Source organism: Talpa europaea, assembly GCF_964194135.1.
Source record: "Talpa europaea genome assembly, chromosome: 11".
Classification (NCBI taxonomy): domain Eukaryota; kingdom Metazoa; phylum Chordata; class Mammalia; order Eulipotyphla; family Talpidae; genus Talpa; species Talpa europaea.
Genome location: NC_140078.1, coordinates 71,095,926 through 71,123,847, shown reverse-complemented (window position 1 = coordinate 71,123,847; position 27,922 = coordinate 71,095,926). Strand labels below are relative to the sequence as shown.

Sequence of the window (27,922 nt, the reverse complement as noted above, 5' to 3'; positions counted from 1 at the left end):
AGGTTTAAGGCCTCAATGTTAGGCCGGAAAAAAAAAAAAGGCATGGTAAAGTTTTTACTTTAACATCTAAAATGTCACTTGTCATAAAGGAGGGTGTAATAGAAATTGTCTTTAATAAATCATAATTAAAGTTCCCCTCATTTTCCTTCCATTAAGATGCTAAGTTTCTGTCTCAGCATGAAGAAAGAAAAGACCGCGGCTCCCCTGTAGTCAGCGAAGTCTGCCAGTGAGAGTGGAAGCCAGCTGGGGAAGATTCCATGGAGGGGCCATCCATCATTAATTCCACCTTTCTGAAGGAAGGGAAGGGGCCACATGTCTCCTAACAGTCCAAGCCCTTTCCTCAGATTCAAGACAAAAAAACAAAAAAGTCTGCCAGCAACTTTCTAGGACATCTGGCTCTCAGGAAATCCAGAGCCCCCATGGGCTGAGGAGTCTACCGCAGCAGGTTTATGAAGATGCATGGGGCAAGTTTCCTTTTACATTTTAAACAGAAGCAGCCTGAAAGGCTTCGTAACTACACCAATAAAAAAGAAAAGAAAAAATGGAGGCCTCTTCTTTAGTGTGAAAATAAGTCCTTTTTTCCTGGATGGTCTCCTTTGCACCATGGCTGAGGGATTTCAGTGCATGGTGTTTGCACTGGCCACAGCAATGGCCTCCTGAATTTCTCGTATCACCAGGATCCGAGTGAGCATCTGTCCCATCTGCTCTCTGCTGATAGGTTGAACTGAGTACCAGATTGGGCTGTTGGGGGCCACCACCGGCTCAGGCGTCAGGTAAAAGGTGTCATTCCGGCCTTTCACACTCTGGGGGCTGAAGAATACATTGGTAAAAGCAGGGTAAAACTACCACAATCTCAACTCTCCCACCCTCAATTTTCCAGATATATGCTGCCTACAAACACTGCAAAGGCAGTAACTCTTGAAGGTGTGGTGGCACTGCTACTTAATTCCAAGCAGTCAACACATTATTACCTTTAAGACTTCCTTTGGGGTCACTGCAAATGCCAGCAATAAGCAGCCTTCCTTCTGCTTCTCCTTCATATACTGCCACCTTCAAGCTAATCATCTGCCCAGGGTTTACCTGCCTTGATTCCAGACAAATCCCACCTGGAACCAACCACTGCCCAGAAGTCACTAGCAGACTTCTTCGTCTGTTCACTTGGTTTCTTCTACCCAATGCAATGGTAAGTTTTTAAATTCTACCAGAGGGACTCCATCTGCTCTCCCATAGGAAGTTCAGCTATAATGCTCGGGGGTCCTTACCTGCACTAACCTTGACGGGGTGCCTTCAATGTTATGCTGTACCTCTCAAGTACAGAGCACATGCCATCTTATGTTATTCATTCATCCAGTCAAGATGTGTCAAAGGACTACTGTGTGCTAGGTGTGTACTAAGTGTGAATGGTACACAAATGAGTACGACTCAACGACCCCTACACCTCACAAAGCTTACAGAAAAGAGGGAGACAGACAGCAACTGAACAGTTATACAAATACACACAAAATGAAAAAATGTGTTAAGTGCTACAGAGGAAAAACCCAAGGGAACAGGAAGAGAATCTGGAATCTGATAAAGTCGTGTTTGAGAAGAGGGAAGGACAGGAGCTAAGCAGTCAAATGATGCATGCGTGGGGATGGTGGGGGGGGGGGGGGGGCGGAAACTTTCCCTACAGGGAGACACTGTGCCAACACCTTGAGGAAGGAAAAGCATGATGCCTGAGTGGAGAGAGGCCAGTGTGGCTAGAGAACCAAGAGCTACATGAATATGAGGTTAGTAAGAGGGAGTACATGAAGGCCTTATTTGCAACATTATGATTACTGTCCCTTCTCTGCAAAGTAAAGGAAAACCAATGATGGTTACCATCTAGCTAACATGGCATGACCTATAACATACAGAGCTTACTCTGGAATTGTCATGAAGATGACATGCAAACTGCTGGGACCAGAGAGAATAAAAGCTAGGGTAAAGATTCCTCCCTAGGTTGATGGTGCTAGTGACAAAAGGTCAAGGCCAAGAAAATGTCGGGCTATGCATGTGTGATAGAGGCAGGCTTTCTACATATTCCTCTCTACCTTCATGTGACCCTTAGGGAACCCTTTTATACTCACGGTGCAAGGGACATATCATGCTTGGGGAAAAACAGTAAGACTGCTTCTGTATTTAGCTTTTTTGAAGTGTTTTTACTCGGACTGGAACTAGAGAACACACATACACATAACAAGCATCCTCACCATTTAAAGAGGTAGAAATCATACAGCTTGATGGGACATCTCAGTGGATTTTCTGGATTTTCCGTCTGTTCTGCATACATGTCATCTGTAACTATAAAACACACACACAGACCACAGACATGGCATCAAACTGCCTTTTCAGGCCCACAATAGGAACCTTGGAATACAAGCTATCCTACTCCAACCAGGAAATATTGGGAAGCAAAAGAATGTGAGGCATGGGCAGTGACGATGAAGGGAAAAGGAAGCTATCTTTTCTGAGGCATTTCTGTGTCTAGCAGTTTGAAACTTTTGAACAGAGAATTCCTATGTAACAAATCCCAACCTTCACAATCATCACTACCTCCCCATGCCACCCTAGAACACAAAGGTAAGTAGCATCTGTTTCTGCAGCCCCTGTTACTTCCCTTACCTTTCTGTCCAGTCTGATGTATCCCAAGTGCCTTCAGGTACCGAATACTCGTGCTTTTATCCTTAGGATTAGAGGGGTTCTTCTTTGTCTGACGCAATACCTTGGAGAAGGCCAATTTCATGTGCTGGTCCACGGTCTTCAAAAGGAAGTACCTGCACCACAAGCAAAAGCAAAGCAAAGGGAGGGGTGCCAGGAGGAGACCATGACTTCCCCTCTGCATTCAGTGCTTTGGAGGAGCTGCTACCCACATTCCCAGCATCTGGGCAGGTCTACCCCAAACACACTGTCTAGTGTAAGAGCCACATCAAGATGGTGGGGGTCTGGCAAAGATGTCTGCCTCATTGGTCACCACACAAAACACAAATGGGGCCAAAGGCTTTCAGTAGCCCAAAGGTTCTTAAGTATGTGTTAATGAAATTCAGAAGTTCACCTGGAGACTCTACACCCTCTTCACTGGGCAGATGCCAGCAATGGCTAAGCATGAAGCCTCTAGAACACTTACTTGGTGTTAAAGAACATGAGGGTGGTCAGCAGGGTGGAAGGGGAGTGAGCCCCAAGCTGCTTGCACTCCCACAGCATCTCCTCAGTCACGTGGCTGGGCAGGACATAGCCTAGGAGGAATAGAGTACTGCTACAACAAGAGGATGACAGGTAGTCCCTCCAAGGTTCAGGATGAGAGGTATGAGGCACAAGGATCATATAGGAATACAAATTTAACGAGAGAAGTCTCCTTAGGGAATGGCAGAATCCTTTGGCAAGCTTGCTTAAAACACAAATAGCTGGGTCCCAGCCCAAGTTTATGGGGTAGGACCTGACAATATGCACATATGAACTTCTAATAAATTCCTAAGACCACACTTTGATAACCACTGCCATACATAAAAGTTCTTCCTCTTACCTGATGTTACTACTTCTAATCCCAGGTTAACATGGGGCAAAAGGAAAGCCTGCAGAAGAATGACATACTTTATACTATAAATCAAATTCTACACACGTTTGGAAAGTGGGTTCAGAGCTTTCATAATACTTTCAAAGATGTGTAGGGCCCAAAAACTGGTATACACGCCCATCTGCCCTTGCTAATAAACATTCTCTCATGTCTTCTATTTCTAGAAGGAAAGCCCATTCTTACTCCCTCTGAATCAAGGGCAGACTAAAATAAAGAACTATTACAGGTTTCTCCCTGAAAGCAGTTTTTACTATATATGAACCTGGTTTATAAGTGAACTGCGAACTGGGCTGAGGTAAAAAAAGGCCAGTGATTTGATCAAGAGTCCTGAGCAGCCACATCTACTACACCAAAGACAACACTGGGAATAATCATCAAGCTCGCTTCATCTTCTCATTCAACAGTAAATGTGCAAGTGTTTCAGCATTCTCCAGGAAGGCAATGAGTGCCACTTCCTAAAAGCAGGGGATGAAACATTCCATCCAATACATTTCTTTTTTTTTTTTTTGTATAGAGGCATGTTTGTTTATTTGTTTATTTGTTTATTTATTTATTTTGTTTGTTTGTTTATACAAGCACTGGGTACAGTCAGAAGCGCGGGAGGGTGAGAGAATTCACCAGAGCCAGAGCGGGGAGCAGCGGGCGGCAGGAGAGGTCTGTGTGCCATGTGGGACCCTCCTCCGGTGGCCAGGGAGCAGCTGGGGATCGAACCAGCGCCGCAGAGGCCACGGGCAGCTTCGCAACCCAGCGCTCAACCGCTGCGCCACCGGGGAGGCCCCCATCCAATACATTTCTCATCTCTCTTCTTGCCAAAGATGGTCCTCTGGCTCCATCAGTGTACTTTCATCTCTTTAGGACAGTTGTTCTTCTACCTTTTTTTTTTTTTTGGTGGGACCCTCGCCGGCAGCCGGGGAATGAACCGGCACTGCAGAGGCTGCGGGCAGCCTTGCAGCCCAGCGCTCAACCACTGCGCCACCAGGGGAGGCCCCTTCCTCTACTTTTGTGTTTTGTAGTTCAGTGGGAACAAGATAAGCTTCCTTGCTCTTAGTCACGTCTGAAGCAGGATGAGTGGCAGAAGACAACCCTCCTTAGGGAAGAACAGCAGGTATAACTTGGCATACCCTTTTTCTCCAGGCTCACTCAGCTATCTGCTATCACTTCACTAACTTTAATCATTGCTTGACTACACAAGGTAAAAATGAAATTTAATGCCTGAAAAACAGAATTCCTGAGAGAAGTTCCCAGGACTTCTGGGAGAAGAGAATACAGATGGAGACATAGAAAAGCTCTCTTCTGGACTGAATTGCAATCATCAAAATGATTTATTTTTAAATTTTTTAGAACTGCCCAGTGAAAAGTCTAGAAACAATGACTAGTCTAGGGAAAATGAGCCCCCTTAGCATCTAAACTGTGGTAATGAAATACCATTTACCATAAAAAGAAGAAAGGCTCCATGGAGAATTGAGATTCCACGCTGGAACAGGAAATGTCCAAGATGAGCCTCAAACATTTTGACAAACCAGAAATCAGGGCAGTATGGTCATATCAAAAGAACTTAAGAGCCAATCTTAAGAAGTTCCAAATGGTCAAAGATTTGCTTAACATAAACATAATGCAATATACCAAATCATACTAAAGGGTACAAATAAATTAGCTCACTCTGATTCTTAAAAACCAACTAACTTGTCATCATTGGTGAAACAACTCATTACTGTGACAACTGATAAACAAAGGAGAAAAACAAATCCTCCTCCTGCCTCTTCTGTATTTCTGGGAATTCAAAGAGTTGACAAAGGAAAATTTCTCCTATCATTTCAGTTAATGGAGAAATAACAACATTAGAATACCATCACTTGCAACTCTCAGTGAACTAATGGATCTAGACATTGCAGGCATCTGATTGAAATAAATATCTATGTTGTAACCTTGCCAAAAAGAAAACACACATCCACAGTAAGAAAAGCAAAATAAGCAAACTAAAAACCCCACAAAATCTGATCAAGTATTTATAAAGAGCTACCAAACATAAAAACAGGGGACAGAAAAACATGTTAAACCACATCAAGTGGATGCAGTCAGCAAAAATTAGTGCAACATTTAAAAGGCTAGTTTCTTCCACAAATAAATTGCAAGAAATAAAATCAAGAGGGAAATTAAAGAATAAAGATTACTATTACAAGGTGTATCAGTAATTTCAATGTAAAGACTTTATCTGCACCATGACTAGGATAAACAAAATTATGACATTAGATAATTGGAAAACAAAAAAGGGGGCCTGCTTGGTGGCACAAGGGGTTAAGATACAGCACTATGAAGCTACCCAAGCCACTGCAGCTCCAGCTAGCCAGGGAGCTAAACCACATGGCGTAGCAGCTCTCTCCTGTCTCGCTCACTGCTCTCCTCAGCAGTGTCTATCAGTCTGCCTGTTCTGTTCCCCGCTCTGTCTCTGGTGAATCCTCTCACCCCTCCGCACCTCTGGGCTGTACTCCAGTTCTTGTATGCATAAATAATCTTTAAAAAAAAAAAAAAGGAAATTTAGATGACATATAATTATGCTATTTACCCTTTTTTTTTGAAAAGAAAAAAAAAAAAAAGGTATGCTAGTGGCATTATGGTATGTAGATCATACAAATTAAAATATTTACAAAGCGGGGCCTCCCTGGTGGCACAGTGGTTGAGCACTGGGTTGTGAAGCTGCCCGCAGCCTCTGCAGTGCCGGTTCGATCTGCGGCCACCAGTGAGGGTCCCACATGGCGTGCAGACCTCTCCTGCCGCCTGCTGCTCCCCTCAGCAGTGTATTTAATCTGTCTGCCTGTTCTGCTCCCCACTCTGGCTCTGGTGAATTCTCTCACCCTCCTGCGCTTCTGACTATACCCAGTGCTTGTATAAATAAATAAATAAATCTTAAAAAAAAAATTTATAAAGTGTTTGGGATTTACTTCAAAATAGTATGTGGGCATGGAGGAAATAGGTGAGTATAAACATAAAAAAAATTTGCCATGGTGAGTGGGTACATGGGAGTATCATTAAGCTACTGTTTTCTTTTATAGATGCTCAAAATTTCCATAGTAAAAACTTCCAAGAAGCAAATTTTGCATTGGCACACTTTGCTTAAAAATTGGTAAATCATGTAAAGAGAGATTCATTCACTCAAGTCCTTGTTCTAATGACAGAGAAGGCTCCCTAATGCTCAATACTTCAATCCCTTATAATATGTACTTTATTACTCATAAATTTGACTATACATTGTGTCCCCAATTAGACTGTTAGCTCTATTTTATTCACTACTACATTACATTATCTACACCTGGAATACCACCTGGCATATAGTAGATACTCAAAAGTATTTGTCCAATAACTTTTTTAAAAGATTAAGCATATGTGGGCCTCCCTGGTGGCACAGGTGGTTGAGTACCACACTGTGAAGCTGTCCACAGCCCCTGCAGTACCGGTTCCATCCCTGCTGGCCTCGGAGCAACCCACATGGTGAACAGACGTTTCCTGTCTCGCCTTCTGCTCCCCTCAGCAGTGTATTTCGTCAGTCTGCCTGTTCTGTTCCCCACTCTGTCTCTGGTGAATCCTCTCACCCTCCTGCGCATCTGGCCTGTGCCCCGGCTCTTGTATTAAAAAAAAAAAAAAAAAAAAGGTTAAGCATATAACTGTATAGTGACTGATGTTAACTAGATCATTTCTAATATGTATGCATTCTGAACCACTGCGGTACACTTGAACTAGTATGTTATGTTACATACAGCAATTTAAAAAAAATAGGTCACAGGCCTCCCTGGTGGTGCAATGGGTTAAGTTGCAGCACTATGAAGCTATCTGCAGCCACTGCAGGACGAGTTCAATCCCTGGCCAGGGAAGTGGCCCAATGGCTCAGCAGAACTCTCCTGTCTTGACTGCTGCTCCCCTCAGCAGTGTATTTCGGTAGATCCACCTGTTCTGCTCCCCACTGTCTCTGGTAAATCCTTTCATCCCTACACCTCTGGCCTACACCCCAGCTCTTATATGCATAAATAAATAAAAATAAATCTTACCCAAAAAAGTCAAATTTATCATTTTTTTTTCTTTCATAGATTATGCTTTTGGTGCTATACCTAAAAAAAAAAAAATCACCGCCAAACCCAAGGTAACCTAGATTTTCTCATACATTACCTTGTAAGTTTTATAGTTTTGCCTTTTATACATTTAGGTTTCAGGTTCATTTTTGAGTTAATTTTGTAAAGAGTGTAAGGTCTGTATCTGGATTTTTAAAATGTGGATGTTTGGTTGTTCTAGCATCATTTGTTGAAAAGAGTTATCCTTTTTCTATTGAATTGTCTTTGTTCCTTTGTCCAAAAAAAAAAAAAAGCTGTATCTGTTTGGCTCTATTTTCTGCAATCTATTCTGTTCCATCGAGCCTTCTATTCTTCCACCAAAAACCTGCACACAGTATGCCAGCTTCATCCATTAGTTGCCAAAACTTGGAAGCAGGCAAGATATTCTTCAACAGGTGAACAGATAAGCTGTAGTATATCCTTAAATAACATATTATTCAGCAATAAAAAATAATGAGTTACCAAGAAACATTAAGTGCATATTACTAAGTGAAAGAAAACAATCTGAAAAGACTACAGGCTACAATTCCAACTACATGGTATTCTGGAAAAGATAAAACCATGGAGATAATAAAAAGATCTGTGTTAACTAGGGACTCAGGGAGGGATGAAGGGATGCACAGGTGAAACACAATGGATTTTAGAGCAGCAAAACTACTATATAATACTTTGTAAATACATGACATAGGTTTGCTGAAACCCACACAATATATAACAAAGAGTGAATCCTAAGGTAAATTATACTTTAATTAATAATAATGTATCAATATTGGCTCATGAATTCTAACAAATATATCAGATTAATGTAAGATACCAGGAATAGGGGAAACTGTGTGAGATATGTGGGAATTCTCTAGTACCTCCCAATGCTCAATTTTTCTATAAACCTAAAACTGCTCTTTAAAAAAAAGGAAACCAACAACTCCCCCACTCCTCCGCCCAACCAAGATACTCTATTGCAAAATTCATGTTCTTTCCAACACAACATGCTGCCCCAGATGTTACCCATAGGTAAAGCAAATGTTATGTTCTATAGATATACGCCATATATTCAAACCTGAAATCTAACATGAATAACCTACAGGTGAAACAGTTCCTAGTTCTTAATTTTTGCAATATTCTAGTTTCAATCAATGTATTTTTAGGTAAAAATAAATAGTAACTACCTCACTCACACACTGCATGCCCCATCTCCTTTGTACACTGAGAACAACTGGCTCTTCTATCTGGTGAGCAGTGCCCCTTCCATAGGAGGTCAAGCAGCACAGAGGTTGATGTTGGGGCTTGAGATTTACACCTTCTTTACCCACATGTGGTGTCATAGCCAGTCCACACAATCTTTTTAAAACCCAGGTAAGAAAGACATTCAAGGACAAGGAAGACTCTTACCAAGTGGAGTGACCCGGGGCTGAACATCCTTTAGAACTTCATGTAGCCACTCCGTGAATCGAACATAATAAAGATCGGAGAAAATGTCATCAACCCGCCCATTTTCAAAAAGATACTAAAAGAAAAACAATAGAAGTTGTTGGTAGACTTTCAAAGAAAATAAACTTGTTTCTCTACCAGTACCATCACCTCTCCCCACTCATTCATTTCCCTTTAACATGCCTATGTCAGGTCAAAACTGTCCAGCGAGTGACATTTCCATAATGTAGTTCACATCATGTGGACCAACTTTTTAGAACAATTCTGAGAATTCAGTCAATAAGGCAGATTTTGTGAGTGTTATTTCTGTGGGATAGACTTCTTAATAGATACGGTGTAAGTTAAGTAAGTATTTTAAAGTATTTTAACTTTTAGGGCTCAGTTTCCTTGTCTGTAAATGGAGATGACTGTGTGTGCTGCTTTCCAGTACTGGGGAGAGCATGGATGAGACAGGTAAAGAAATCACCCAGTGCCCTGGATAACGAGAAAGAGGAACAAACTGGAAGACAAGATTTTTCTTAGTCTTAGGACACCCAACAAGGTAAATTCCAAATTAGTTCTTTTCTATCATACTGTGAATTTCTTCATGAGAGCATTCAAACACTAAGAAATTAATCTCTGCTCTCCTAAGCTGTCAGTCCAAAGTAAGTTTCTGTTATGCTTTCATCTTAGCTATCCAAAAAAAATCTAACCACAGTTGTATATTCTAATAATGATTTTGTATTGATGTAGAAACAAAGATAAGTTGTATTTTAATATCAAATGTTCTGGATAAATAACCTTTTTTTTTTAAAGATTTATTTATTTATTATTTATACAAGCACTGGGTACAGTCAGAAGCGCGGGAGGGTGACAGAATTCACCAGAGCCAGAGCGGGGAGCAGAGCAGGCAGAAGGACCGAAGTACACTGCTAAGGGGAGCAGCGGGCGGCAGGAGAGGCCTGCGCGCCATGTAGGACCCTCCTCCGGTGGCCGGGGAGCAGCCGGGGATCGAACCGGCACTGCAGAGGCTGTGGGCAGCTTTGCAACCCAGCGCTCAACTGCCGCGACACTGGGGAGGCCCTGGATAAATAACTTTTCTACAAACCACATGTTCAACAAAAAGTTAAGAAATGATATGTGATTTTAATAAAAGGATATAAAGTAATACAATTAACTTTTACAGAAGTTTTTCTAGGTGGCAGAATTAATAAAAATTGTTTATTTTCTAAAATGAACATAAGTTCTTAGGAATTCTGACAACCCACAACAAAAGCAGGTCCTTAAATAAATAATGTAGTTTCAAGGTGGGCCGGGAGATTTCCCCTCCCCCCATCACTGTTATAATGAAACAATTTTGAATAAAACATTTTTTGAGTACCTGTTTATACAGCTGAAAGAGGACATCCTTATTACAGCCATTTGCTTGTCATTTTACTGTTCCTGTGAAAAACTATTTCTTACCTTTTGAATACACAGGAAAATATAGTAGAGCACATCTGGATCATATGGTTCACCTTCTCCATTTCGAGCTTCCCGTGTCATTAGACAGAGTCCATAATTCAACTCAGCCACAGCAGAAGAGATGAGATCTTCCTGGAATCGAAGCAGTTGGCGCCCTGCAACACAAACCCTAAAGGTGAATGGGGATCCTGGCAACAGTCATCTCTTTTCTGGGTGTTCATAACCCTAAAAGGAGGACTCAGAGCAAACACTGCTGATCAGAATGCTGGGATGAAAACAGTCACTTGTATCTATGATCAGAACTGGCTTATACAAGTTTCCTTCCATAAACCTCCGTACCCTCAAATCCCCAAAAATATTAGGCCCAAGAAAAGAACCACCAACCCCACAACAAATCTACCTTTTGTAATATGGAGAAGTATACGAGCATAATACTAAGAGAAAGGGGGCCTCCCTTGGTGGCGCAGTGGTTGAACGCTGGGCTGCAAGGCTGCCCGTAGCCTCTGCAGCGCCGGTTCGATCCCCAGCCGCCGGCGAGGGTCCCACATGGCGCGCAGACCTCTCCTGCTGCGCCCACTGCTCCCCTCATCAGTGTATTTCGTCAGTCTGCCTGTTCTGTTCCCCGCTCTGGCGAGTTCTCTCACCCTCTCGTGCTTCTGACTGTACCCAGTGCTTGTATAAATAAATAAATAAATCTTAAAAAAAAAAGAGAGAGAGAGAAAAGACCTTGGGCATATTCACTGATAAAATTTCTCTCCTTCCAGAAATTGAGCTGCCCAAATCTGCTAGGTTGACTTCAGAAATCCATGTGCAAAAACGCATGGTCTTGGGCAAACCCCACAAATCTTGTTCATTTGCAGGTCAGGCCTACTTGTTGCTTGTCTTCAATTAAACATGGTGCTCCCTAGACCTCAGTTAACTTCTGCCATTCTGAACTCCTGCTGATTCAGTGCTGATGTACTATAGAAAGAGTCCACCCAACTCCCCGCCCCACCCAAACACTCACTTCCAATGGGTGCCAGTCTGTTCTGAGCATCCTTCTCTAGCTCAGCATTCTTGGTCTGGGCCCAGTTTTTCCATACTTCAAGCCCTTCTTCTGGCTTCAGAGAATTTGGAAGCAGAAGTTCTGGAGAAGGTTGTGGTTGTGACTGTGGTTCAACTTCAGCAACCTGTACAGTTTGAGCCTATGAGGGGGAAACCATTAAAATATGTCAATACTGTTTTACATCAGACCCTTTGGCAAAAATGTCAGACAAAAATGTCACTTGTAGTTCTTCTACTTTCAAGAACCTCCGAAGTTAATAGCTCTTACCCCGGGGACAGGAAAGGCTGGTGAAGTGTTTCTCAGCCTTGGCTATACTTGGCTATACTTCTGAATCTCTGACTTAAAAATACCAGTACCTGGGTATTTTTACCCAGAACCTCTTTTTAAATAGGCAGAACCTCTTTTTAAATAGGCAGAGGCATCAGTCTTTTTAAAACTTTTCATCATAAAAAGGCAATTCTAATGTCTAGTCACTCTTGAGAACTACTGGCCCACACTATAATGGGTTAAACTACTGGCTCATCAAACTGTAATGTGTAAACAAACCACTTGGGGATTTTATTAAAGTACAGATGCTGATGTGAGAGGTCTCAGAGGATAGCACCTGAACTTCTGCCTTTCTAACAAACTCCCAAGGAGGAAAGTGGTCTGCAGACCACACTAGAGGAGTGAATGTTAAACCTGATTGCACTTTAAAATGAACCAGGTTGGGCCTCCCCGGTGGCATAGCGGTTGAGCGCTGGGTTGCAGAGCTGCCCGCGGCCTCCGCGGCGCCGGTTCGATCCCCGGCTGCTCCCTGGCCACCAGAGGAGGGTCCCACCTCTCCTGCCGCCCGCTGCTCCCCTCAACAGTGTACTTCGGGCCTTCTGCCTGCTCTGCTCCCCGCTCTGGCTCTGGTGAATTCTCTCACCCTCCCGTGCTTCTGACTGTACCCAGTGCTTGTATAAATAAATAAATCTTTTAAAAAAAAAATAAAATAAAATGAACCAGGTTGCATTCATTCATTTGTTTGGGAGCATGAGGAGCTGCTTTTACAAATTGTCCTAGCCTGAGTCTTAGTTCCAGAGTTCTGATTTCACTGGTCTAAGGTGGAAGCCTGCCGTCAGTATTTTAAAAATGTTCCCAGGTGATTCTAATGTCATGTTTGAAAATTAATGTTTAGAGAATGAAAGGTACAACATACAAGTTGTGTCCTCCTACCTGTCATTGTAAGATAAAAGGCAAGATAAATGGCTCTACCTCTACGGTTTCTCTAGCTATATATAAGGCTCCATTTTTCTTCATGTTTCTTCTCTATAATACTGCTGTGGCTGGAAAGGACATTTTCTGAAGGCAGGAGGGACTGCTCTACCTTCCTGCCTCCAAAGGAAGAGTGGTCCCATCTTCAAAGGTACTTACAGCCAAGTGATGTAGGCAAAGGGGCAGAGATTATTCAAGAGCCTCGATCATAATGCACATCAGGTGGCACAGATACCAAACACAAGTTCCTGTGTCTCATACACCTGTCTATAATCTGAACAAATTCCCTTGAGCAATTCTCCATGCCAGGGCATAACCAAAATGCCCAAGGAAGGTCAAATCACTCAAACTGAAGGCAAAAGTATTTATATATAACATATGAGTTCACTTATCAACAAATAAAAACTACTCTATTAGCTCTGATAAGATATATTAAACAAGGAGATAAAGCAATACCAATTCTAGGCCCCTAAATGTCAACTCTGGGACTCCATTTTAGACCTACTTCTCAATTCAACTGCCATTCTCCCTGTTCATTCTCACCTGCTTTCCTGGTTTGGATTTACATGTTTGCAGAAATTTCTAACTATGCACCTCCCACCTATACCTCCTTTTAATACACCCAATGGGTGCTATGCATCTCCAACCAAACATCTCACAACTTCAAACTTCAGAACTTATCACCTTCCCTGTCCAGAACTACTTTCCTCAGAGTCCCCTCCCTACCTCATTTAATAGCAACACCATTATCCAAGCTGGAAATCTAGGAGTCTGACTAGACAAGCAGACGGGGCCAGAAAATGTGGGGAAGGGCTGCTCTACTGGGTTTAGCCAGGCCCCTTTCATTGCGTACCTCCACCTACTAAATGTAACAATCCCAAGCATCTTAACCAGAATTCTTCCACATGATCCAATTGTGGGTACAGGTGGCAGTGCTTCCACTCAGACTGAAAATAACCGATGTAAGAAGGATCTTGTGCACTATGGCATAGTTTTCCCTATTTGCAATAGAGCTCTTGAATTATAAGGTAGAAGTGACGTAATCTAATACTTTAGGAAAACCATTCTTGCTGATCTATGGACAGTGGATTGAAGGGAAAAAAGAAGCAGGGACTAAGGACCTGGATTAAGACATTCTGAGAAATTTGGTGGTAGAACCAACATGGCTTGATGAACTGGCCATGAGCAACAAGGGAAAAAAGACTCAAGTCTGATGCTACGGTTTCTGGCTTAAACGATGTTTGATGATGGTGCCACTTTCTGAAATGGGGTAAGCTTTTGATAGTGGTTATGATGCTAATGAAGAGCTGAGGTATTGTCAATAAAGTAAATGATAACAATGTCCAAAGGGGGAAAGGTATTATCTAGTGATAAAGATCTGTGTGTCAATTTGGCACAGGGATTAAGATATGGGATCCAGAGCCAGTCTGTCCAGGGTTGATTGCCAAATTTGCTACTTGCTAGTGATGGCTTTAGCAAGGTCATTTAATCTCTGTGACTCAGTTCCCTTATTTGTAAAAATGGAGATTATATTAAACACCTTATAAGGTTGGTGTGAGAATTAAATGACTAAATATCTTTAGTAATCAGAACAGTGGTTGTTGGCAGATAGTGGCTGTGATTATCATCTTTAGGTGAAGCCATGGTCATCTAGAAGATGCTGAAAATCATAACAATAAGCTGAAATTCCTTAGGGAGAACAGAGTGCTAGTACTGAGCTTTAAGGAGCATCAACACATACTGTTCAGTTACAGGAGGAGGAAGTAAACACCAGCAAAGTCTCCTGCAAAGGAAAAAGAATCAGTATGGTAGCATGAAAAATAGGAGTGTATGATGACATGCAAGCCCAGGGTAAAGGGTTTCAAGAGCAGGTGTGGTTTGCCATGTCATGTGTTGTTTTAAGTGAGATAAAACCAGACATGTCTGTTGAATCTGGTCACCTCGGACCTTGACAAGAACAGACTCAGTTGTGAACTGAAAACTAGTTAGTCAGTGGAATCAGTTTGTATAGCCAATGCTTTTGAGAACTCTGGGAATCAAGCTGAGTGGAAAGACCAGGGCAACAGCTAGAGATGGATGGTGAGGTCAAGGGAGGACAGTTTTACCATGAATCTGGTTTTAAAGGCAGAAATAAAAGAGCTTTCATAAAAGGCATGCCAGGTAAAGGAAAACACCTTGTGATCAGCTCTCTTTAGAGTTCAACTCATGTCAATTATCTTCCCCATAGGCAGTGAGTGCGCCAAGGGCAGAGAATATGTTATTCATCTCTGCTCTGCAACATTTAAGCATAGAGCCCGATAAGGAGGGTACATGGATGTATATGGTATAAATCCATATACATAAATCCATCCATCTTTTCCCGATTGCTGAATGTTCTCCCCCTATTTTCTTTTTCTGGTAATAGTACTTGACTTAAGTTCCTATAAGAAATTTCCCACAGGAGATACAGCCTGTGAAGAACATGGGCCTACTAAAAGAACTCCAGAAAAGATCTGCTGGAGGGCCCAGATTTGTAAATTACAAAGGCCAGTAAGAACCAAAATAGGGGCCTCCCCGGTGGCGCAGCAGTTGAGCGCTGGGTTGCGAAACTGCGCGCGGTCTCTGCGGCGCCGGTTCGATCCCCGGCTGCTCCCCGGCCACCAGAGGAGGGTCCCACATGGCGTGCAGACCTCTCCTGCCGCCCGCTGCTCCCCTCAGCAGTGTACTTCGGTCCTTCTGCCTGCTCTGCTCCCCGCTCTGGCTCTGGTGAATTCTCTCACCCTCCCGCGCTTCTGACTGTACCCAGTGCATGTATAAACAAAAACAAACAAACAAACCAGCAAACAAATAAATAAAGCATGCCTCTATAAAAAAAAAAAAAAAAAAAAAAAAAGAACCAAAATAGGCCCAACCTGCAATTGGACCATCAGGCCAAAGAGAGTAGAGGGGAGGCCTGATGATCTCCTTCCCTGTGAGCAAAAGCCCCATTACAAGTCTCCTAGCTGAGGGCCTCCCAGGTGGCGCAGCGGTTGAGCGCTGGGTTGCGAAGCTGCCCGCAGCCTCTGCAGCGCCGGTTCGATCCCCGGCTGCTCCCCGGCCACCAGAGGAGGGTCCCACATGGCGCGCAGACCTCTCCTGCCGCCCGCTGCTCCCCTCAGCAGTGTACTTCGGTCCTTCTGCCTGCTCTGCTCCTCGCTCTGGCTCTGGTGAATTCTCTCACCCTCCCGCACTTCTGACTGTACCCAGTGCTTGTATAAATAAATAAATAAAAACCTTTAAAAAAAAAAAAAAAAAAAAAAAAAACAAGTCTCCTAGCTGGTTTCTCCTACATACAATCAATTCTATATACCTGTACTGATCTCCCCTGGAGTCGCATATCTTACGATTCTGGAAAATTTTGCTAGCATAGATAAGAATAAACTCAATACCTTGAGTTAGGAGGAGAATCTCTTTGCTCCCTATACTAATGACTCCTCTCATGTTGCCCTAGGCCATGTCCCTTATGTACATCCCTGGATCTATAGTCATGCTGCTCCATTCTTCTCTATTTAAGCCATAAACCAGACAGCAAATGCCACTTTTCCCATAAAGAAGTCTGTGCTGACTTTTTAACCTAGAATGGTTTATGGCTTCTCAACTTGTCTTTGTGTATGTGTAGCTTAATTATGCTGCTTTATAAATAATCCAAATAACTAGAAATCATGTTCTTACTCCTAATCTATGAGTTACCTGATAAGCAATGACTATTTTGATCTACTTCTAGACCTGCCAGTTACGTATTTAATAGGTCCTTAACAAAGACAACGGATACAGTATGTTGATGTATACCTGCCTTTATGAAAGCAACTGGTTAGCCTCTGCTTACTCAGTCACTTATGGACTGAGTTTCTGAATGTGGTCTCTCTTCTAATGCTGTCTTGTTTGTGCCAGCTCCCTTACATGCATTCCCAGGAGCCCTTGCCCTGAGACACTGCCTTCATCATCCCATGAGACCAGAGGCCCTATATTCACTCCAAAGGTCTGCTAAACAAGGGACCACAAAGTTTACTAATATTCTTAAGATAAATCTATCTACATCTCTGTGATAGCCTTAAGGTGTTAACAATTAAAAAAGACAGAAAGCCAAGCAATTTTAAAGTTAAAATTACTTTTGCAACTTTTCTGTAAATCTAAAATTATTTCAAATAAGAAAGTTTAAAAAAATTTCAACATAGGACCCCAACAGAAAACTCAATTAACTAAGGATTATTTTGACTATTTTCAAGGAGTACTGGGAAATCCTAATGCATAAGTGGCTTATTCAAGACCCCTAAAAGTGATCACAGGCCCAACAGGAGTTATTTTAGATTTTCAAATTCATCTACATTGTGTCCACAGATGACAACTAAAGAAGAAACAACTTCATAGCCTCTCCAGTGGGCTGAATTTACAGCCTGTGGCCTAAACTGTAAGAATTCCTCTAGATTCATTCATTTGTGATGCAGAAAGCTCACTGGATGTAGATAATTCTTGAGGTATCCCATTAGTCTCTACATAGAATTTTACCCTTACTAAACAGAAATGAGTAATACCCCAGGTATATACCCCGAAAACAGTTGTTGGTCATTTCATTTACCTCCAGGTACTATGACAGAACTCCTGCCTTCAGTTGTACAGCTTCACTGCTGCTTCTGTGCCTCCACCCCCACCCCAACTAAAATATTAAACATTAAGTTACTTCAAGACCAACATGATTGCCGTAAATAAGCCAGAGGTGCCAGAGGTTGCCAGGCAAGTTCTATGTTGCACTGGGTCCTAAGGGAGCAAGCTGCCCAAAGGTAAGATTCACTTACAGAACAAGTAACCTGAAGCTGTTGCTGTTGCTGTTGCTGTGGTGGTGGTGTCTGTTCCTGGGGAGTTTGTTGTTGCGGCTGCTGTTGGGGGTCCCATATATGGACAGTCTGAGCTGTATTCTGGTATGTGCCTGCCACGGCCTGCACAGCCACTGGAATGTGGATGTTGCCATTCATGAACTGTGCTGGAAAGAGAGAGTTTGCAAGGGTCTGCACTACCTCTTCATGGGAGTTTTTCACTACAGACGTGGTGCCCACCATCTTCTCCTTGTCATCCTCCAGCTTTACAGCTGCCAGGGCTGTGGGTGAGCCACTGACGTGAACTGTGTTGTAGGCTTCCTGGGGAATGGCAATGTGGGTAATGCTCTGCTGCTGAGGGTCCCCCCGGGGCTGGGCAGAATAAACAGGGATGGTCCAGGTTTCTCCTGTAGGGCTAGTAATGGTCCCAGTGGCACTGTATAGGTGGGCACTGTCTACTGTCAGTAAGTCTGGCCTCAAAGACACGTAACTCTGCTGCTGGCCCTGTGGAATGGCCAGCACGGTGGCCACTGGTTGCCCTGAGATGGCGTAGGACACAGTGATAGGCAGGTCCACTTTGCGCTTCTTCACTGGCTGGAGGACACTGGCTGTTCCAACCCGCCGCTCCCCTTCCCGGGGTGAGCCCTGCTGGGACGGTGGTGGGGAAAGGGCACCCACGGTCTGGATTTGGATCTGCTGACCCCCAGCAAGAGACTGGCCAGCCACCAGCTGAGCCTGGATTTGTTGATGTGGGATGTGCTCCTCTGGGATCTCTGTAGCTTGAATCTGCTGGGCCGCCTGTACGTGTTGCACCTGGATCTGGGCCGCCTGCAGCTGTGAGGGGCTGGGGTTCTGCAGAGATGGGGTCTGGATGGAGGGGGCTGCAGGCTGTGGTGCTTGGCCTTGGATCTGCACCTGGACCTGGATGGGCTGTTCAGTAGGCTGGTGAACAGTGAGCTGCGGTGAGAGTTGCTGAGCCAAGACCTGCTGCGGAGACTGCTGTACCTGCACCTGTACCTGTGACAACAAGATTCATCGTGAGTGAAATCAGGCAACATTAAAAATCTACACACAAAGGGAAGAAGAGACCTCGGGCACAGGCATTGAATAATACAAAGAAGAGGGGTTGGCTGCCAGACCCAAGGCTTCTGAGGAGGTCACAATCCCTAAATTATATGTAAAATTCTCTACCATCACATTGCAGGGCAACAAATACGCACCCAAAAGTAAGCTTGACTATCAAATGGGGCCTATCACAACATTAGGGTTTTTTTTTTAAGATTTATTTTTATTTATTTATGCACAGAAGAACTGGGGTGTAGACCAGAGGTGCGGAGGGTGAGAGTATTCACCAGAGACAGACGAGGATGCAAAACAGGCAGATCTACTGAAATACACTGCTAAGGGGAGCAGCAGGCAAGACAAGAGAGATCTACTGTGCCATAAGTGGGTGAGCTCCCTGGCCAGGGACTGAACTCAGGAAGCAGTGGTAATAGCATGAAAGCACTTAGACTTAACCCCAATGCCACCTGGGAGGCCCCAGTTTTCAAGTTTTTTTTATCTCAGGACACTCAAAAAAAAATTATTGAGAACCTAAAAGAGCTTTTGTACAGTTACCAGTATTTACTACATTAGACATTAAAGTTAGGAACCTTAACCACAAAAATTGAATATTTAAAAGTAACAAAGCAATTATATGTTAATATGTTCTTATGAAAAGCAACTATTTGTGGGACCTCCTTGGTGGCACAAGGGGTTAAGACAAAGCACTATGAAGCTATCTGCAGATACTGCGACATAAGTTTGATCCCCAGCCAGGAAGGCAGACATGGCACAGCAGACCTCTTCTGTCTCGCCTGCTGCTCCCCACAGCAGTGTATTTCAGTACATCTGTCTGTTCTGCTCCCACTGTTGCTGGTGAATCCCCTCACCCCCTGCATCTCTGGCCTGCACCTCGGCTCTTGTATGCATAAATAAATAAATCTTCAAAAAAAAAAAAAAAAGCCAAAAACAAGTATTTGCTCAAACAAAACACTTATAAGCTATCCTGTTTTACATTTTTGCAAATACCTTTAGTGGCTAACTTAATTGAAGACAGTTGGAGATCTGCCTCTGCATTTAACCTGTTGTACTATCATACATCACATTTTGCCTTTGCAAAACTCAACTGTATATTCATGAGAATGAAAAAGGCAAATAATATCTAATAGTATTATAATAAAAATAGAACTTTAATACTGAGGAACTCAGAGAGTACTGGGGGCTCCCAGTCCCTAAACTATCCTTTAAGAACTACTGCTGTGCAGCTAAATACACAGTATGTTTTACAATTATTACTACTTGCTAAAACACAAAATTTTAAAAATCTAGTTATTATCACTGAATTGTAGCTCATATGCTTCATGCTTTATTGGATTTTTCTTAGGAACCATTAATGAACACTCAAGTTTCCAAGTGACACAAGTAGCTCCTAAATTAGCAGAAACACTAAGAATCAAAAACTAGGGCATCTACTTCCTCACTCCAGAAAAAATAAGTACAAATAATTTTATGTCATTTTCTATTACAAAGCAGTAAGAATTTTAAATTAGGGGAGTAAGAGTTAAAGAATTTTCTGATAGGGGCTGCCCGGTGGCGCAGCGGTTGAGTGCTTGGCTGCGAAGCTGCCCGCAGCCTCTGCAGCCCTGGTTCGTTCCCCGGCTGCCAATGAGGGTCCCACATGGTGCGACAGACCTCTCCTGCCACGCCCGCTGCTCCCCTCAGCAGTGTATTTCGTCAGTCTGCCTGTTCTGTTCCCTGCTGTTTCTGGTGAATCCTCTCATCCTCCTGTGAATCTTGCCAGGTGTTGGGTCTCCTTCCGGACAAAAGTAATGGAATCTTTTTCTTTCTTTCTTTCTTTTTTTAAGATTTATTTATTTATTTATACAAGAAGCAGGGTACAAGCTAGATTCGTGGGAGGGTGAGAGGATTCACCAGAGACAGAGCAGGGAACAGAACAGAACAGACTGGATGACGAATACACTCTGAGGGGAGCAGTGTGAGCAACAGGAGAGGTTCGCCGCACCATGTGGGACCCTCGCCGGCCGGCCAGGATCGAACCTGCACGGCAGAGGCTGCGGACAGCTTCCCAGAGCTGCGCTTAACCACCTGTGTCACCAGGGGAGGCCCTAGTTCATAGATATTACCCTTTAAATAAAGACTATTAAATTTCATTTGAACTTAAGAGGAAACAAAACTGAAGTTAATTGAAGCAACTGCTAAACATCAGGTAAGTATTTCACAATAAAATACTTCCTAAAAGATTCCCCTAAGTGGGGGAAAAAAGGGAAAAACCCAAAAATCTAGAAAGGTATTCAGAGGTTGGTATTGTACTTTATGAATTCTGTTTCTATTCTATATTGTGAAACTTAAGCCAATTGTTTAAAAAACTGTCACAGTGATATCTAAACAAACAAAAAGAGCAGCTTGAAAACTTGAGGTCTAGCGGTTAAGGTGTTTCTCAAGAGACACAAAACTAAGAGATACAAGACATTCCTAAGCCTAGTACATTCTAGAAAAGTAATACAACAAGGGAGGGGAACCTTTCTCGGGAAATGAAATTGGTTTTATTGATTCAAAAAACAGTTTCTTCTAGAAGGCACTCATAAATCACAATGTATTTTAGTTCCTTTAAAAAAAAATATTTTCGGGCCTCCGTGGTAGCACTAGGGGTTAAGCACTGCAGTATGAAGCAATCCACAGCCTCTGCAGCTCCCCGGCCGGCCAGGGAGCAACCCACATTGAGCAGCAGACCTCTTCTGTTTAGCCCACTGCTCCCCTCAGCAGTGTGTTTCAGCCAGTCTGCCTGTTCTGTTCCCCACTCTGCCGCTGGTGAATCCTCTCACCTCCCGCATCTCTGGCCTGTACCAAGCTTTTATATGCATAAATAAGTAAATCTAAAAAAAATAAAAATTTTAAACAATTATTTTCTTACATTGTTTTTCATTTTTGGACAGTATTTGATTTCTCCCCTCAGGTATAGTCCATAATTCTTCCACCACCATGCACCCATGACCCATCTCCACAGTCTTCTATTCTTTCCCGCCCCTACCCCGGCTGTATGCCTCAGATCTATGGTCAGATAGCAATTTCTGTGTAAAATTTTCCTGACCTGTTTGTTTGGTTTCTCTATATCCCACATATAAGTGAAACCATCCAATATTTATTTTTTTTCCTTCTGACTTATTTTGCTTAACATCAACCCTTCTAGCTCTATCCATTTGCCATAAATAGCATGAGTTTTATCTTTTCTGATTCCTGAGTAGTATTCCATTGTGTATATACCACATCTTGGCCCATTCAATATTTTGGGGTATTTAGGAGTTTTAGTTACTTTCACATATGAATCATTTTCTCATTCAACTTCCCTTTCCCTTTTCTAGTTTTTAACTCCTTCCTCCCACCCCCGCCCCCAACACAAGAGGTATACTTAAAATAGCTATACTTCTGGGCTCCTGATCACATTATATGCACAGTGCTAGTTACTTTTTTATTAAGCACTCTGACTTTTCAACTTGAAAAGACTACTTTCTACATGTTCTGTGCAGTCATCAAACTGGGATTAGATCTCAATTCTGTCAATTCTGAGTCCGATCTATCATTTCTTTTATTGTCATGATTTCTTTCCCAGATCCTTTGTTTCACTTAGTATTAAGTTTTTCAGAAATTAAGTCTGAATGTGTTCCAGTTAAGCAGCTGCAGGTTTTTTTTTTCCATGAGATTTATTTATATATGCATACAAGAGCTGGGGTATAGGCCAGAGGTGCGGGAGGTGAGAGGATTCACCAGAGACAGAGTGGGAAACAACAGGCAGATTGACAGAAGTATACTGCTGAGGGGTCAGGAGAGGTCTGCTGCACCATGTGGGTTGCTCCCTGGCCAGCTGGGGATCGAACTCGTGTTGTGGAGGTTGCGGATAGCTTCACAGATCAACCCCTTGCGCCACCAGGGAGGCCCAGCAGCTGCAGTTTCAACCTAGGAGTTTATTAGAAAGGCAAATTCTCTGGAAACAAGAACACTATGCTAAAGAAGAGATAATTGCATCCCCATTTTCACAGAAGAACTATTTACAATAGTCAAGATATGGAAACAATCAACAGAGAATGGACAAAAGAAGATTTGGAATACATAAATGTATGCGTATAAGCATATATATACATGCACAGAACGGAATATTATTCAATGACAAAAAAGGAGAAAATCCTGCCATCTGCAACAACATGGATGGACATTTAGAGCATTAAGTTAAGTGAATTAACTTAGAGACTGTACAGTCTCACATACGTGAAATTTTCCTAAAAACAAGGTAACAAAAACAACCTCATAGAAAAGAGGTCAAATTTGTGGCTACCAGAGGTAGGTGGGGAGGAAGAATTGGATGAAGATGGTCAAAAGGTACAAACTTTCAGTAATAAAATAAATAAGGGCTAGGAATATAATGTACAACTTGATGACTGATTAATACTACTGAATAGTAAATGTGAAAGTTAAGAGAGTAAGTGTGCCTCCCTGGTGGCGCAGGGGTTAGGATGCAACCTATGAAGCTGTCTGCAGCCTCTACAGCGAGAATTTGATTCCCGGCCAGTCAGGGAGCAACTCATACGGTGCAGCAGACCTCTCCTGCCTCACCCGCGTCTCCCCTCAGCAGTGTACTTCATTCAATCTGCCTATTCTGTTCCCCACTCTGTCTCTAGTGAATCCTCACCCCACTACACCCCCCACACACACACTTCTGGCCTGTACCCCAGCTCTTGTATGCATAAATAAATAAATCTTTAAAAAAAAAGTTAAGAGAATAAGTCGTAAGAGTTCTCAACACAAGAAAAGATGTATTTGTCATTTTGGGGGGGGGGGGGGTAGGGTTTGACTCCCGGCCGGCCAGGGAAATTCCCATATGGCTTGCAGACCTCTCCTGTCTCACCTGCTGCTCCCCTCAGCAGTGTGTTTCAGTCAATCTGTATGTTCTGTTCCCCACTTTGTCTCTGGTGAATCCTCTCACTGCCCACATCTCTGGCCTGTATTCCCATTCTTGTATGCATAAATAAATCTTTAAAAATAAAAAAATAAATAAAATATGGCCTCCCCGGTGGCGCAGTGGTTGAGCGCTGGGTTGCGAAGCTGCCCGTGGCCTCTGCGGCGCCGGTTCGATCCCCGGCTGCTCCCAGGCCACCGGAGGGTCCCACATGGCGCGCAGACCTCTCCTGCCGCCCGCTGCTCCCCTCAGCAGTGTACTTCGGTCCTTCTGCCTGCTCTGCTCCCCGCTCTGGCTCTGGTGAATTCTTTCACCCTCCCGCGCTTCTGACTGTACCCAGTGCATGAATAAACAAAAAACAAACAAACAATAAATAAAATAAAAAATAAAAAAATAAAAACATGCCTCTACTAAATAAAATAAATAAATAAATAAATAAATAATTAGAATAGCTGGGGCAGACTAAGCTTGTGTTTGTCTAAAGTCTGGCAATTCTGTGAGGGGTCCAGGGACTATCCTGGCATGGAAGAAATATGCACCAGCAAGAGGAAGAGGAAAGGAAGTTGGGATGACATGATTTAGAGCTGTACTTTGAGAGCTTGTTTGGAGGTTCTAGCAGGGGAGCGCAGCTACTCGTATACCCTCGACCGAAGACCGGTCTGTCTCTATTCGGGGAAGGCCGTCCTCTTCGAGCGCGCAGCTTCGGGAGGGACGCACACGGAGCGGTGAGGGAGGAAGGGGACACCCGCCCTAGCCAGCCAGATCAGCCGAATCAACCCTGGCGATCAATGGGGTGACAGATGTCGCAGCCAGATCGCCCTCACATCCTAGAGCTGTACTTTGAGCCACTGCAAACTACCTTCTAGCAGCAGAAGTTGAGAACTGCCGCTCCCTAAAGTATCCTTTACTTAGTGGTACCGAATTAACCAGAGACAGAGTGGGGAGCAGAACAGGCAGATCTACTGAAATACACTGCTGAGGGGAACAGCAGGTGAGACAGGAAGGGTCTGCTGTGCCATGTGGGTAGCTCCCTGGAGGGCCGAAGATCAAATTCACGCTGCAGTGGCTGTGGATAGCTTCACAGTGCTGTGCTTAACCCCTTGCGCCACCAGGAAGACCCAACACTTTAATTTTTTAATTCAAAAGTCATTCCTATTAAATTTAAAAAATTCAAGCTTTCCTCAGCACCCCAGGCTCAAACCCAATTACTATTTCACAATTTACTATTACTGTTCAAGGACTACTACTTTCTACATATATTAAAAATCAGATACAAAGCCAGTTTCGACACTCAACAATCTGTCAAAGTACATAGATATACTTTGCTCTTAAAGCTGCACAGGCCAACACACTAAACTATACCATTATCTGCCATTTCCCTTAACGAAGGAGGGCTTGTTTCTAGTATTACTGTAAGCAATGCGGCTATAAATAATTCTTATGTACATATATCTACGGACATAAATACAAGGTGAAAGGTACATGCACTTAAATATTTAAGAACTACTGATAATTTCACTTCCACAAAAGTTACACTAGTTTATCATTTATCCTCTCATACCCTTACTGCTCTGATATAAATTTTATAAATATTTTCCTGTTTATTTTATTTTTAAAGATTTATTTATTTATACAAGTACTGGGGTACAGGCCAGAGACTCGGGAGGGTGAGAGAATTCACCAGAGACAGAGCAGGGTGCAGAACAGGGAGAAGGACCAAAGTACACTGCTGAGGGGAGCAGCAGGCAAGAAAAGAGAGGTCTGCCTCACCATGTGGGAATCTTCCTGGCCGGCTGGGAATCAAACTGGTGCTGCAGAGGCTGCAGACAGCTTCATAGCGCTGCGCTCAACCTGCTGCGCCACCGGGGAGGCCCCTGTTTATTTGTTGTTGTTGTTGGGTTTTTTTTAATTATTTATTTATTTATACAATCACTGGGTACAGTCAGAGCTGCGGGAGGGTGAGAGAATTCAGCAGAGCCAGAGCAGAGAGTAGAACAGCCAGAGTGACTAAGTACATTGCTGAGGGGAGCAGCGGGCGGCAGGAGAGATTTGCGTGCCATGTGGGACACTCACCCAGCCACCAGGGATCAAACCGGCGCTGCAGAGGCTGCGGGCAGCTTCGCAGCCCAGCGCTCAACCTCTGCGCCACCGGGGAGGCCCCCCTGTTTATTTGTTTAAAGATTTAAACAAGTTGGCTAAAGTGTAGATCCATAGGGGGAAAAATGAACATTGACAATGAAAAAATGAAAAAAGAACACTGACAATTATTATTGACTTAATTCTCAAACTTGCTGATAAAGGTAATGTACAGGTAATGATCTTTGGGCTATAAGTAAAATACGTTTTATGCAGGGGTTTCCCCAAGTCTTGACAGTTATTTCAAGGATTTTTCCAGGGCAAAAAAGATTGAGGAAAGTAAGTTCAGAGTTTACACCATTCCTTAGAATGGCTTTCTAAAACAACCTAAAATTACAAAATATTCTACTCTGCCTTTGAACATTTATGTCTTGAATTAAAATGTCTTGAACATATGGCCTCCCCGGTGGCGCAGCAGTTGAGCGCTGGGTTGCGAAGCTGCCCGCGGCCTCTGCGGCACCGGTTCGATCCCCGGCTGCTCCCCGGCCACCGGAGGAGGGTCCCACATGGTGCGCAGACCTCTCCTGCCGCCCGCTGCTCCCCTCAGCAGTGTACTTCGGTCCTTCTGCCTGCTCTGCTCCCCGCTCTGGCTCTGGTGAATTCTCTCACCCTCCCGCGCTTCTGACTGTACCCAGTGCATGTATAAACAAAACAAACAAACAAACCAGCAAACAAACAAATAAATAAAGCATGCCTCTATAAAAAAAAAAAAAAAATGTCTTGAACATAATGTTTCAAACAGTGCGTCAAAAATCAAATCCCATTTAATATTATGACAAAGAAGGTCCATGTTGTAAAATTTCTTAAACCAAAAAGACAGTATTCTTTATTCTACCTTTCTTGTATCCTTCCTTCCTTACAAAGACTGGAATAAACAAAGACTGCATCCCTCCATGTGCCATACACTTTCCTATTATCTCATTCAGCATTACCCCCTATTTGATATCAAAGATATCAGGGCTAAAAAGACTAAGGTCACATCAACAAGAAAAAGGTCAAGCCAAATTTAAAATGAAGAATGCAACTCCAGAGTCTATGTTCTTCCAATATACCTGCCTATACTCCCGAGGGGTAGGGGAATCATAGTCAAATCTATCTCACCAGATTCACCTCTCCACTCTCCTACCCCTCCATCACGTTCCACTTCCTTTTCTAGTCTCCTTGTAAAAAAAAGCATCAAAGACAAAATGAAATGCAATCACAAAGACAGTAGCAAGAAAGCAGTATTTGTAACTGGAAGAGACTGTATTATTAATTTCTCCTTTCAGTGAGTTTATTATCAATTAGCATGATTTCTTAATCTTATAAGTAGCAAATGCAACCTAGAAATCTACAGGCCACCTGAATCATGGAACCACACAACTAAGTGATTATAACTAAAATATGTCCACCTTTCCATTTTAAAACAAGTCCCATGCTTTTAGTAATGATATAACATCTATGTTCTTGATCTGCCCAGGATGACATAGACAGAAGGGAAGCTTTCAGTTATACATGGCTGTGCCACATTCAAATCCAGTTCAAAGAAGACCTCTGATTCCTATACTGTTCATTTCTCCAAAACAAATGGCAAGTATCTGTGGTATTTTCAGTTTCCAATGGTGCAAATTTTTTTAATCTGTATTAACTATGAAAGCCTTTGTGTTAAAGAAAATGTTTCAAACAAACAATATTCCTCATAGTGAAAATAACCTCTAAAATCTGTATATGGATGTGATGTTCCTAATAACCAAAACACTGACAGCAAATAAGGTCTACTAAATAAGCTTTATCTTAACATTTTCCTTTTACCTGAACCTGCTGTGGCTGCTGAACCTGGATCTGCTGTTCTTGCTGGGTTTGTGGCTGAACACTGGTGGTGACGGGACAGGCAAGTTCAAGCAAAGACCCAGCCACTTCAGTGCTGTCTGTATAAATGCAGTTCCCACCCTGTTGGTAAACCATGGTAGTGGTAGCCGTCTGCTGGAACTCCTGAAGGGCTTCTGGCCCCTTAGAGGCTAATGAGTCTAGAAATTCCTTCATCCTGTGTTGCGGGACAGACCGCGCCTTCACTCGGATGTACTCTTCAAAGGAGATGGTGTTCTCCAAAGAATTATTCAT

At 43.0% G+C, this 27,922-nt stretch overlaps 1 protein-coding gene across 1 annotated transcript; it reads right to left on the bottom strand.

Annotated features, from left to right (window-relative positions):
* Nucleotides 1–617: 617 nt before the first annotated feature.
* QRICH1 (glutamine rich 1) lies at nt 618–27,922 on the bottom strand (the record flags this gene model as incomplete). The annotated part of the gene is made up of 9 exons (XM_084247401.1): nt 618–810; nt 2,232–2,322; nt 2,644–2,795; nt 3,146–3,254; nt 9,082–9,196; nt 10,564–10,718; nt 11,570–11,747; nt 17,659–18,693; nt 27,614–27,922. The coding sequence occupies 9 exons, from the start codon at nt 27,920–27,922 to the stop codon at nt 618–620; spliced, it is 2,337 nt and encodes a 778-aa protein (XP_084103527.1).